This window comes from Carcharhinus amblyrhynchos, chromosome 1 (assembly GCF_965287045.1).
Source record: "Carcharhinus amblyrhynchos chromosome 1, sCarAmb.v2.hapA, whole genome shotgun sequence".
Lineage (NCBI taxonomy): Eukaryota > Metazoa > Chordata > Chondrichthyes > Carcharhiniformes > Carcharhinidae > Carcharhinus > Carcharhinus amblyrhynchos.
Window position 1 is genome coordinate 116,378,888 of NC_137324.1, and position 12,235 is coordinate 116,391,122.

A 12,235-nucleotide genomic window follows, 5' to 3' on the forward strand; every position below is an offset into this window, starting at 1 on the left:
CTCACCTTGTAGAAGCTTCACAGTGTCCCCAGCTGCTGCTTCAGCTCTGACACCTGGGTTTCCAGGAGCTGAAACCGAAGGCATTTCCTGCACACATGCTGTCCCCAGGCACTGGAAATGTTCCCAGCTTCCCACATGAAGCACGAGTAGCGTACCCACAAATTTGAGCTTTTCTGCTGTGACTTTGCCCCTTTAAGTTAAACCTTTTGGAAGATACTTAATATCATATAATATCAACTACTTTAGGGCCCTTCTTTACTTGTTTCACTACTATAGAATATAGCCCTTGGTAACTATAAAAAAACCTTACAAACCATAAGTGATAAAATTAGTACATACTTACCCAACTTTGCCCACTACTTATCAATCAGCTCTCTCTTTTGTAGCCTCTACTCCTGCTGCCAAACAAGAACATCCTCCTAATTGGCTGTCTGTGGGCCTGCCATCTAATTAAGGGTGGCATGTTATCTCCTGATGTTGGGAGATCAATCACTGGGCAGGCAACTCTAAAACTTCAGAAGCATCATTGGGAATGGCAGTTACTGCTGAGGTATATAGGAAATATCGAACATAAAGGTAAGGAAAAAAAATCACGGGGCCATGTTTGAAGGGAAATCCCTTGAGGCCTTCCCAGCCTGTGACCCTTTCTTTGGTAATTAATACCTTCCCTGTTGCTGCCATGGAGGGGCTGCCTGTATTCAGCAAAATGCCAGTGGCAATGTAACATGGCCCTTGTTTGAACCTTTACATATGCAAATTGTCTGTCTGTTTTTTGGGGCGGGTAGTCTCTCCACATTTGTTTTCTTCCTTGGAAAATGCTAGACTGAAATTGATATATTGACTTTATGAGACAGTGTAAAATGTATGACAGTAAATTGGTGGCCTGCTTTATAGCTTATCATTTTTACTTCCATTGAAACCATTTCATCTTACACTATCACCAAAAATCAAAATTACACACAGCTTCTGAACTGTTTTTTTCCCAAATCAATCATCATATTGCATCTAAAAATACTTTGTTCATCATTTGATTGTGGGAAATGCCAAAGGATAGTTTATTAGTGACATTTGAAGGAAAGGTCCATTAGGAATGCTAGTTGAGGTAAACTGTAGAGAATTACAATTTATTTGATATTTTATATTCCAGTAATAATTAGTTCTTGCTTGAGTTGAATACCTATTGAGGTAAACTGAGGAGCTGAAATTCATGGGTTGGCCAACCTAGCAAAACTCTCCTCTTCTATAGTAGAAATTGTTGCTCCCTTTACATTAAGTATTCTTGTGAATTGTTCTGATGCATGAAAAACAAAGATTTTGGCAAAAAAGTCTCTTTTTTTTCATCAATACTCAAGTTCTGTATTATCAAGTGATTATGAGTAGAAGATCACGTAACTGGGCCAGATCTTTGAATTTCCCTCCTTGTGTCCACTGCCAGCTTTGGGGATATAATTTAGAGCAATGCAACAATTAATGGTTACAGATCAAAATGAAAGTAGTGTAAATACTGCGATATTATAAAGTTTGCGATAATGAATCAGCAACCTGTTTACATTGTTCCCAGTTTTTTTAACTTTAAAAGAATTAAATGCAAGAGCTGAATGTCCTGCCAATTTGCTATCACCAATTTTATAAGATCATACAAAGTCTAAATTGCCCTCAGTGATTTATTTGTTTTCATCAAAATTTGTGAAAACAAGACCATCTCAGAAGTTACGTTCTGATGTTTCACCTAATGCCTCTAGCTTATTCACTTTTAAAAATCTCCATAAAAGTTGCCCGATTGCAAAATGTAGCACAACTCAAGTAACCGTTATTTGAGGTATTCTAGGATAATCAAAATAAAGGGACCTGAGTATGCCTCCAGGTTTCAGAATAATCCTGCTATTAAAGAGTTCATGACACATCAGTGAACTCATATTGCAGCAGCAAATGACATCTCATGATTGCATATGTGGGTCCAGAAATAAAATCTGTTCAGCATCATAATATCTTGTCTTATTTAGTATGAACAGGTAGTGGAAGGAAACAGGCACCAGACAGTATGGAACATAACTCATAACTATGTTCCAGGATGTGCGTTGTAAAGAAGAAAATAAAGCATGTACAGTGAAGCAATAGAATGAAGTGGAATCATGGGAGATAAAAATCTTCCATAAGGTCTTAGTGAGAAAATTGGTCAGCTCATATTTGGTCAGCCAATTATCTGGAAGCACTATCCTGATAAATCATTAATAAATCACCACACTCTGCATGTTTTCTAATCATGCTGTAAAATTCATTTGGATATACATTTCTGGCATGAGGAATATGACCACAATTCAATATGTTCAATTAGCAGATGGGCTATTGTAAATGTGTAAGTTGGTAATTACTTAAAATGAAATTTGTGTTTAATGCTAATAAACCATAGCAATTGAAAGTGCTGTATGGACTATCTTGAATAATTAAATGCTAAATAGCTGATTTAAAATGATAAAATTTCTAATTTTTTTCAAATAATTCAGATGTCGAATGATCTATCTTTTGAGATTTGAATACACTGAGCTAAGAAGAAACGTAGTTAATTACTCTTCTATTTTCTCGTGATCAGTTTTTTTCAGTGCACTTGTTTTCTGCTTCTCTATACACAGATAGTTGTTACAAGTCGCTCAACACATTTCAGACTGACTTTGACAGGATCCAGCTGTCACCCAGTATCATTATCTGACTATGTTGCCAATTCACTATTAGGAGAGTCACTGTCAGACTGATAGTGCTGCAGCAGGCGACGGCTCTGTCAATTTACAATTCCTATTGCAGTCTCTACACTAGCGTTTGGGCTTATTTATAAAATCCTGTCTGAAGATCATAATGTGAGATGGTTCTTGCTGCCATTGCATGCCTGCTTCCTGTAACATTTTGCCGGTGCTTTCTTGATAAAACTGAAGCTTATTCCACAAGGGGAAAGAAATAGGTTTGAAAATAAAGTATATAAACACAAAATAGGGATTTTAATAATGACAATGGAGAAGAATACAGGAAGAGGCATGAATAAATTATACTAAGAAATGAAAGAAAGTCACAAGTCATGAGGATACCAGTATCATCCATCAGCAAAAAGGTGAATGTAAGTAATTAACTGCGTACTTTTTTCTGGAATTAAAGATGTTTTTCTTTGGCAGAATGAAGCATAGAACACAATTTATGTTCTTATTTATTTGGATGATACTACAACCTCTTTCGCAATCTCTAAGAAACAGCAGAAGTGAAAGCAGATCGAATACAACAAAGAAAGAATAATAAGAACACATTAAAACCACAAAGATGTCTTAGAACAGAAAGATGAAGTGAATTTATTAAACTGATAAAGAAAAGACTTGCATTTATATAGTGCCTTTCATTACCACAGGACATCTTAAAGCACTTTAGAGCCAATGAAGTACATTTGAATTGTAGTCACTGTTGTAATCTAGAAACACAACAGCCACATTGTCACTGGAAGCTCTCAAAAACAATTTTGATAATGAGAAAATAATCTGTCTTTAGTGATGCTGATTGGGTGATATGTATTAGCTAGGACACAAGGGCAAGGATTTTCTGTTCCCTCCTCCCCACCCGCCAACCCCCACCACCAGCGCTCCCTGCATCCAACCCCCCCTTCCCACCCCCACCCTCTTGAGGCAGGCTTTCTGCTGGTGGGGGCAGCTTGCCGTTAGCTGAAATCAATGGCCATTCACGTTGCTTGCCAGCCACACCATCACGGAACCCGCCATAGGGGAGGGGGGAGTGCCTTTGTTAGGACCAGTGGATCCTGCCAGCAGGAAGTGCTGGAAGATCCAGCCTAGGTGTAATTCCCCACGATTCTTCGAAATAGTGCTGGAAGATCTCATGAACCCATCTCAGAGAACAGTTGGGTCCCCAGTTTAACATCTCATTCAAAAGGGACACTTCCGACAGTACAACACTCCCTAAAATACTCAAAGCATCAGCCATTTTTGTTCTCAAGTCTTAAACCCACAAGCCTCAGACTCTCAGATAAGAGAGCATGCCCCCTGAGCCATAACTGATGTTTTAAAGCATCCTTGACACTGGTAAGGCATACTTTACATGTTGCCCTTGTCCTAAGCAGAATTTATTCCATCCTTATACATTGTGCATACAAGAAAATAAATCATTGGCCAAAAATTACACTTGAAATTGGCTTTCATCACCTTTAGTGTTTGTCTAGGAGGCTCTTGTTATTTTGGAGCCCAAGTGTTTGAAAAGTAAACAGAAATCTTGTCCCTGTATCACATCACCAAACATTGCCATCTTTCCCAGGCTCTTTCTTCCCTGACTTTATTCATACAATCCACCTCTGCACATTTTCTGTTACATCTTAGAGATAATTTAAGTTCCCGCATTAAAATTGATCCTCAAGTTTTATTTGATTCTAGGCAAAGTAGTTGAACTTTTATTGATTATTCTCTAGTTATCCTTTCTCTTGACCTGCTGAAGACCTGAATAGGTCATTAGGTCAGCATAGATTCACCCAAGGCCTATTGTGAAGAAATTTCACACCATCATACATCTCTCCTTTTATCTCATGCTTTTTAAGGCAATATGCTGCTGGAATTATTAATATTTTTCTGCCCACCTCTTCACTTTTTTTAAAAGGTGAGTTATTTTAGAAGAGAAAAGGTACATTTGTTGTAGCCTACTGTTCAAACCCCCCAAAACATTAGAGCTTTAGAGATTAAGTAAAAGATCTATTGGAGAGGGGTGTAGAGAATAGTGTACCTCTTTAAACTGCCAATAACTCCAGTTCTACATCATAGCAAAAGTAAATATAAATAGCACAAAGAAAAATTAATGTTGTCTTCCAACAACTACATTACTCTACTATTGTAGAGGGTTTCCACACCTGTGCTGTAACTCCAACTTTCTTTGCTGAAAACTTTGGTCTTGGCGCCATGGCAAGTGACAGAGATGATGGTTCTTTCTTTGGGTATGATGCATAACCTTGGGCTACAAAGGTATTCTTTCCAGAAGGATAGACATGCTCTTCATCAGCAGAAGCTGTATTAGCTTGATTGAAAGATGGTCCTGTTGGCACAGATGAGACACTCTTAGAAACAGGATATGTAGCATTAACTGGTTGAAGTGGAACAGGATCAGATGTTATAGCTTGCTTAGAAAGTGATGAGCTTGTGGACAGAGGTGCTTTAGCATCAGGAGTGGATGAAAAGGTGAACAAAGATGAGTTAAGCTGATATGGTTGGTGCTTCATGACATCCAAAGCATTGAGAGGTTTTTTAGTGCCTTTACCTTTGGCACTTTTATTTGGCTTAGATGAAGATGAGGATTGTGCTTGTGCTTTCAAAATGCCAGGAGGATAAGATGGTGAATGAATAGGGTTGTAAGCCATAGGGGGAGGTGCTCTTATATTAGATGAATACTTCCAAGATGCTGGCATGGAAGGGGTTGGGGATGATGACCGTGCTTGTCTGGCTTTGACTGTTGATGAGTCTACTACGTATTTCTCCATTCGAGATTGTCGCCTTGCAAATAACTGTGCTCCTTTACCTTTCAAAGCTGGCATCTCATAGGCTGGACCCATACCTCCAGCTGGTGCAGAATTTGCTAGGGGAGTTACGCGTGGTGCTTTTGAAGGATATGAATGTGTTGATGTTACTGACCGGGGTCCTGCTGAAGATACAGGCTGGTTGGCAGCACCTTGGGACGGATACCATGCATTAACAGGTTGAACTGAATGTGACTTTACTGGCATCTGGTTAGTGCTTTTAGAAGGATAGACTGGAGCTTGAGGATTGGTTACTTCTGCAGGTGACAATGGCGGTAGCGTTGGGGTTGCCCCAGTAGGAGGGCTCTTAACAGATGGCTTTGGTGCAACTGGAGGAGGTGTCTTCTGCTTTACTGCTGGGGTCTGCAAAAAGTTTGATGCTTCTGCACCTAAACTAAGGTAATCTTCTTCAGGTCCTGACTCAAAACCTCCACCAGGCTGATCTACTCCTCTACGTCTGTCTGTCTTACCTTTGACCATGGACAGGAGTTCTGGATTTGGAGCTACCTTAGGGCGGTCAACGAAAGTAAACATGGGCTTTGCAGTGTTCCGTTTTCTTGCATCTTGTAAGATACCAGTTTTTATTGCTGGTACACAGATTCTCTCATCTCTGGATGCTATCTGCTCCCCTGCAATTCCTGTTGGTGACCATATGGCTGGTTGAGCCATGGCAGCCAAAGGAGGAGATGTAATGCGGTAGACATTGTCAGGTTGTGGGCTGATGGAAGAGTAGGTGGGTGGGGGAGGTAAATCTGACAAGGAGCTTGGCACATTTCTTGTTGGCGAGAAAGGAGCGGCAGCTCGATTTTGCACACCAGGGAATGGTGTAGCTGTTCTGTTTGTTGCACCTGCTCTACTGGTTTCAGCAGACTTCGAGTTCTGGATAATCATTTCAGATCTCCCTTTCACTCCACTTACATTTTCAATCCCACGTAACTTACTTACATCAATATAATTTTCAGTGGCATGATTTTGCATTATGTTTGATGAATCATTTAAACTGCCTTTTGTTGTTTGGTAATAACTTTCTGTTTTTACAGTCTGAGCAGAGACAGCTTCATTAACTCCAGCTCTCCTCATTTCCTCTTGTTCAGCTGTAAACTGATCAATCCTCTGCCTCCTCTTGGCAAACAATAAGGCACCTTTGCCCTTGGTATCTGGTAATCTCTGCATTTCGTTCTCTATCTTCTCCTTCTTTTCGACTTCCACTAAACCTGTGTCCCAATCAAATGTCACAACCTGGGCAGTGTTGACATCGGCACAAAAGTCCTCGTCGAGATCAGAGTCACTGGTTGGTACCAGAGTAAATTCTATGGAATCCTCTTGATCGTCGTCAGGATCAAACTCGCCAGTGCCGTAGCTGACCAAAGTATACTTTTTTGCCCTCTGGCGACGCTTCTTAAACATTAACGCCCCCTTGGAGCTAGGGGTAGGAGTTGCTGTCAACAGTAGGGCAATGCTTTTACACTTTGACTTGGCCTCTTTAACCTGTTTTTCTGACAGGCTTTCACTCCGCCGGATCTCTGTAGGGAGCACATCAAACTCAGGTTTTAAAATAAAACACACATAACTCGTTCAACAAAATATCACCATTAAAAACAAAAATTTGAAAGTCAAACAGGCAATTTCTACATGACAGTCTGACCTTTTAAGATAAATTAATACCAATACGTTTGAGTCAGTTAATCCACTTGAATAATACTCTTCCCTGTGTTAAAAGCAATGTTCTTAAATTATATTCCAGCATTTTAAAAAATCTATTGACTTGTAAAGATTTTACAGAAAAGCAATAAGAATGTAAACTATAAATTTTAAAGGAAAAATAAATATTTTCCTGAGATTTACTTTCTTGATTATGAAATAACTCGTTAGTCTTTGCAGAATGTATGATACAGGAGATAGAATTTCAGTCACTTGCAGTTTTTCAATTGGCTTATTTTATACTTCACTAAATAAATCGGAGCCTTAAAAAAGACTTGTTGAGTACCTCAGAGAACGCGTACATTATATATATCACATTTGAAACATGATTGTTGCGAATATCATAATTTGTGTACCTATGAACTGGAATAAACATTTAACTCTCAAAACTGTCAACAGATTTATATTATATTTTCACATGTTTCAAATCCTATGTCTTAAATACAGAAGTTGGGTATTAAAAATGGTCTGCAAAAAGACATTTCCTTTTAAAACACAGGCAATAGATAGCTATGTATGTAGGAGAGACTTTACAGTGTTTACTCTGTAAATTACCACAATAGACTCAAACACTTTGATATTAATTACATACTATATAAACCACCACGGTATGATTGGATAGTTAAATGCTCTCTATTATTCTCAGGAAATTCTTATTAGGGAAGCAATTACCTTTATAATTCTCATCTACAAGCCATTTGTATTTAGAATTTAACACTCATGCTTACTTGATATTATTCAGTTTTAAAATGTATTTTAAACTGTTTTTGTATAGCAGGGAAATTATAGAATTTGGCAATCCTTTCAATCAGACTACTTGCTGCTAACACAATAAATCTTGAGTGGGTTCAATTAAAATGCATTTAATCTCTAAAATCTTTTGTTTCTACAACTCACAAAATGTGTAGATCCTTTGCATCTCTGAACAGGAACTGCAGGTCAAGTAAAATAATTAGTGGTTTTCGGCCACTGATCGGTTAACCATTGAACCTAAACCAGAATAATTTTAACCAGATTGGCTTCAAGATCTGCACAATTCCTAAACTGAAACACTTACAGAAATAATGCACTAATTTAATAACATTTAAAGCAATGTTAATATCATAATGTATCTTGTTTACCTATTCCATGTGCTTAATACATGAGTCCTAGAATTTTTACTGCATGGTCAATATATAAAGTATTTGTAAATTATATGAATCCTTCAAACGTAACTTAGTTTGGGTTCCATCCATTTACTCTTTCTGTAGAAAATACTGAAAACATAATTTAATAATAAATTACTAGCATTCAATCCAAATGGACTGAGGTAAAAATCTTAATATGCTTACAGTATCAAAAGTTGATCTCCCGACTACAAGGCAGGCAAGATTCTGAGTTCACTTTTCACTGGAGCAAAGATTTGCTATTTCAGGGGATCAGATAACTCCCAGGATTACAACTGTTTGTGTCTGTCAAACTCAGTTCTGCAAGCATCATCAGTCTGCAACCTTTACTTTAAATCTGTTGCCATTTAATGTGACAAATGGCACATTAGTACACTGTCTCCTTGGATCTCCGTTAGATATCTTATAGGGAAATAAAATTAACAGCACATTTCCTTTTGTGTAAGTTTACAAGAAGAGTTGTACTCACTGGCTTGTCTAGCCCTGTGTTTGTGAGTTCTGGCCAAATCCTTCCCAGAGCGTGTCCCTTCTGATCCGTGCTCTGTTCCCTCTGATGAAATTCCAATGGAGAAAGGAGGCGTGCTACGTATTTTTGACTGTCCCTCTTCAGCCAGAGAGTCAGCACACCCACTGCCAACTTCGGACGTGGAGGCTTCCCTTCCACTCTGCTCTCTGTCAGAGAAATCTAAAGGAGGCTCCACCCTGGACTGATATGAATCCCCTTCTGCTCCTTGCAGCTCACTTTCGACCAGCTTGACCTTCTTGTCACTCTTGCTCTGGAGTGATATAGTAGTCGAGGCCGTCTGGATTGCAACATTTCCATTAGGCTCTGGTGCTGCTGATTCAGTTCTCTGGATGCTCTCGTGCAGTATAGTTGGATCTCTGTCTGCAGAATTGATTTTTTCGGCCCCAGTGATGGTTACAGCAGTTGCCTCTGGCTTCCCTTGAGTAAGGGACAACTGGAATTCTACCATGGCCATATGCTGGGGTTCTCTATCTTTACAGCTGGAGTCCTGCAGTGATTCTCCAGAGCTTGTGCATTCTTTCAAAAACAACCTAGAGCTGTTCTGCCTCTGCCTTTCTTCTTTCCTCCCTGTAATATCTGTGTCACTTTCTGTCTCTCCATAGTAAGCTTCATCCTGAGACTCAGAAATGTAAAGTTCAAAAGGCAGGGCCTGCTTGCAAGATGCTTTGCTGCCGCTAATTTCTAATGTCGTTTCCACTGTCTCCTTGTTCTCTGTTCCTTCGTATTCTTCATAATCTGGCTGATCAGTTTTCTCACTGATGGGCCTAAAAAGAATACAAAAAAAAATTCCCCGAATGCATTAGAAACAAATACACATCTCTATTCTATTGCATTCATTCACCAGGCTGCTAGGTCTTATTTCTAGATTCCTCACATTGATGTTAGTTCTGAGTCTGTTGCACTTTGGTTTCTACAAAACAGGCACAATGGGTGACTAAGTTGGATAGCCCATGAAAACGTGCAGAAATCGTGATGTGCAAATAGCCTATTTACTATAATATTGGCATCGTGCTAACATAGTGCTACTATCATTTAAATATTCTTCAGATAGCACTAATCATAGCGCCAAGGACCCGAGTTCAATTTCTGGCTTGGGTCATTGTCTGTGGAGTTTGCACATTCTTCCCATATCTATGTGGGTTTCCTCCATTTTTCTCAGGTTTCCTCCCACAGTTCAAAGATGTATGGTTTAGGTGCATTGGTCATGCTAACTTGCCCATTTGTGTCCTGAGATGCGTAGGTTAGAGGGATTAGTGGGGTAAGTATGTGGGGTCATGGGGATAGAGTCTGGGTGTGATTGTTGTCGGTGCAGGCTTGATGGGCCTAATGGCCTCTTTCTGCCCTATAGGGATTCTATGATTCTATAAGCACACTGTTCATTGGCTGAACAAAGCAGCAAAATTTCTAATTTTCCAGTATTACTTGCACTTAATTTACGTTGCTTAAATGGGAAGTAAATTGTTGCTTAAGCAGTTACTTGGAGTTGTTATTAAAGAGAATTTAACCTGGGAAATATTGAAAAATGGCATAACATAGCAGAGAATATGCTTCAACGTTGTTAGTCGTTACATTGGAAGTCTTAGTGGCAGAGGTGGAAAGTAGGAGAGATCTTCTCAATCTGTAGGTCTTCCTGATACAAATACAAAAAACATTGGGGGCTGATAGTCCTGAGGACAATGCAAGAGTAAATGCAAAAATTCAATGAGCTCACATGAGCATTCTAGGTGAGTTAATGCCATATTCTACCAACTAAACTGAATCACCACAACTCTATTGCTCACTTCACAACAGTCTCCTTGAATCAGGACTCATATGTAAGCTTCTTATGCATTACGTCACCCTCGCACACTTTTCACTGCTGAAAGCCTCACATCCACATCCCACAGTTTTCACGCTACCAGTTATTCAGTCGTCACAACCACATAAATTGACATATTCCATGGCACTCACCAACACACTTCCCTCTTTGTTGTAAGGCAAGCAATTGCACAAATAGAAGTTGGAGGAGCAAACTGGGGCAGGACAGAAGCATGTCCCACGCGCTTTAGAGAAATCGATGCTGGGAATTAATAGGATGCTTATTGCTGTGGCCATAGCCAGCAGGAGGACTGAAAACTTCAAAGGTAATGACATCCTCATACTTACTCCTCCTTCCCACATCCTACTTCCCTCTCATACTACACTCTGTTCTGCAGACGGTGTAGACATACTTGCTTTTCCCCATGCTCCCCTCACCACTACTTTATCCTTGCACCTTTGATGTACCCAATCTGTCTAGGTGGTGGAGGAACAACAAGAAGACAATGATGATGAAAACATAGCACTGTCATGTATTCCTCAAGTTCTGATGTTGTGCATTTCTTTGCAAATAGATTAGAAGTAGGATCTGCAGAAGGTTAAGTCACTGGGCACTAATAATCTGCAACCAGGGCAGCAGGAAGGATCACACAGGTGCCAGATCTCTGGGAGTCAGGGATTCTGCTACCAAGGACTCAAATGAACATCTTAATCAGGAAGTGTACAGAAGAATACCAATGGATATGCATAACAAAATACTCGGTGCATGGGAATAATATAGGAGAGAGTATGCTCTAAGGTTGTTAGTCACTGCACTGGTGGTCTTAGTGGAGGAGGTGGAAAGAAGAAGAGATGTTCTCAATCTGATAGCCTTCCTGAAACAAATTCAAAAGGCAGTGGGAGCAGATAGTCCTGAGGTCAATGCAAGAGTAAAGTAGTAGATGCAAGAAATTCAATGACATCATTGCTTGCCCTTGTCATCCAGGTGCCAAACTTTGGTATTTCATGATGGCTCAAATGTAGATGATGCAAAATACCGTGGCAGAATTAAGGCATCGTGAATAATGCCAAGATTAATTCACAGCCTATGGTCGCATACTGGCTGGATGTTGAGGAAATTCACCAGAGAGCCTATGGTCGATGTTAAGGAAAATGGACAAGTCCATTCCACATCTATTCCATGTCAGAAAGTGTGGTTATCTTCTTTTGCAGACTTGTAGATCCCATCATGTTACAGTATCTGAAGGACAATGTTACAGCTTCCATTGCAGTACAAGCAACAAATACCAGTGGTAGAAAGTTTCAGAGGAAGTTCAGACTGCTGACATGCAAGATCAGATTGATGCCAGCATGGCTATGGCTTACAGTATGACATGGAGATGCCGACATTGGACTGGACTAAGCACAATAAGAAGTCTCACAACACCAAGTTAAAGTCCAGCAGGTTTATTTGGTAGCACAAGCTTTTGGAGTGTTGCTCCTTCTTCAAGTAAGTGGGAGTTC

The 12,235-nt window shown here is 39.6% G+C and overlaps 1 protein-coding gene across 1 annotated transcript in view; it reads right to left on the bottom strand.

Moving 5' to 3' along the window:
* LOC145344312 (synaptopodin-2-like) overlaps positions 1–12,235 on the bottom strand; it is a 105,062-nt gene that overhangs the window by 25,943 nt on the left and 66,884 nt on the right. The window contains exons 3-4 of the mRNA XM_080191413.1: positions 8,879–9,699; positions 4,883–7,065 (exon numbers count right to left, since the gene is read on the bottom strand). Of these exons, the coding sequence (XP_080047539.1) occupies positions 4,883–7,065; positions 8,879–9,699 (3,004 nt within the window). The remainder of the gene's footprint in view (positions 1–4,882; positions 7,066–8,878; positions 9,700–12,235) is intronic.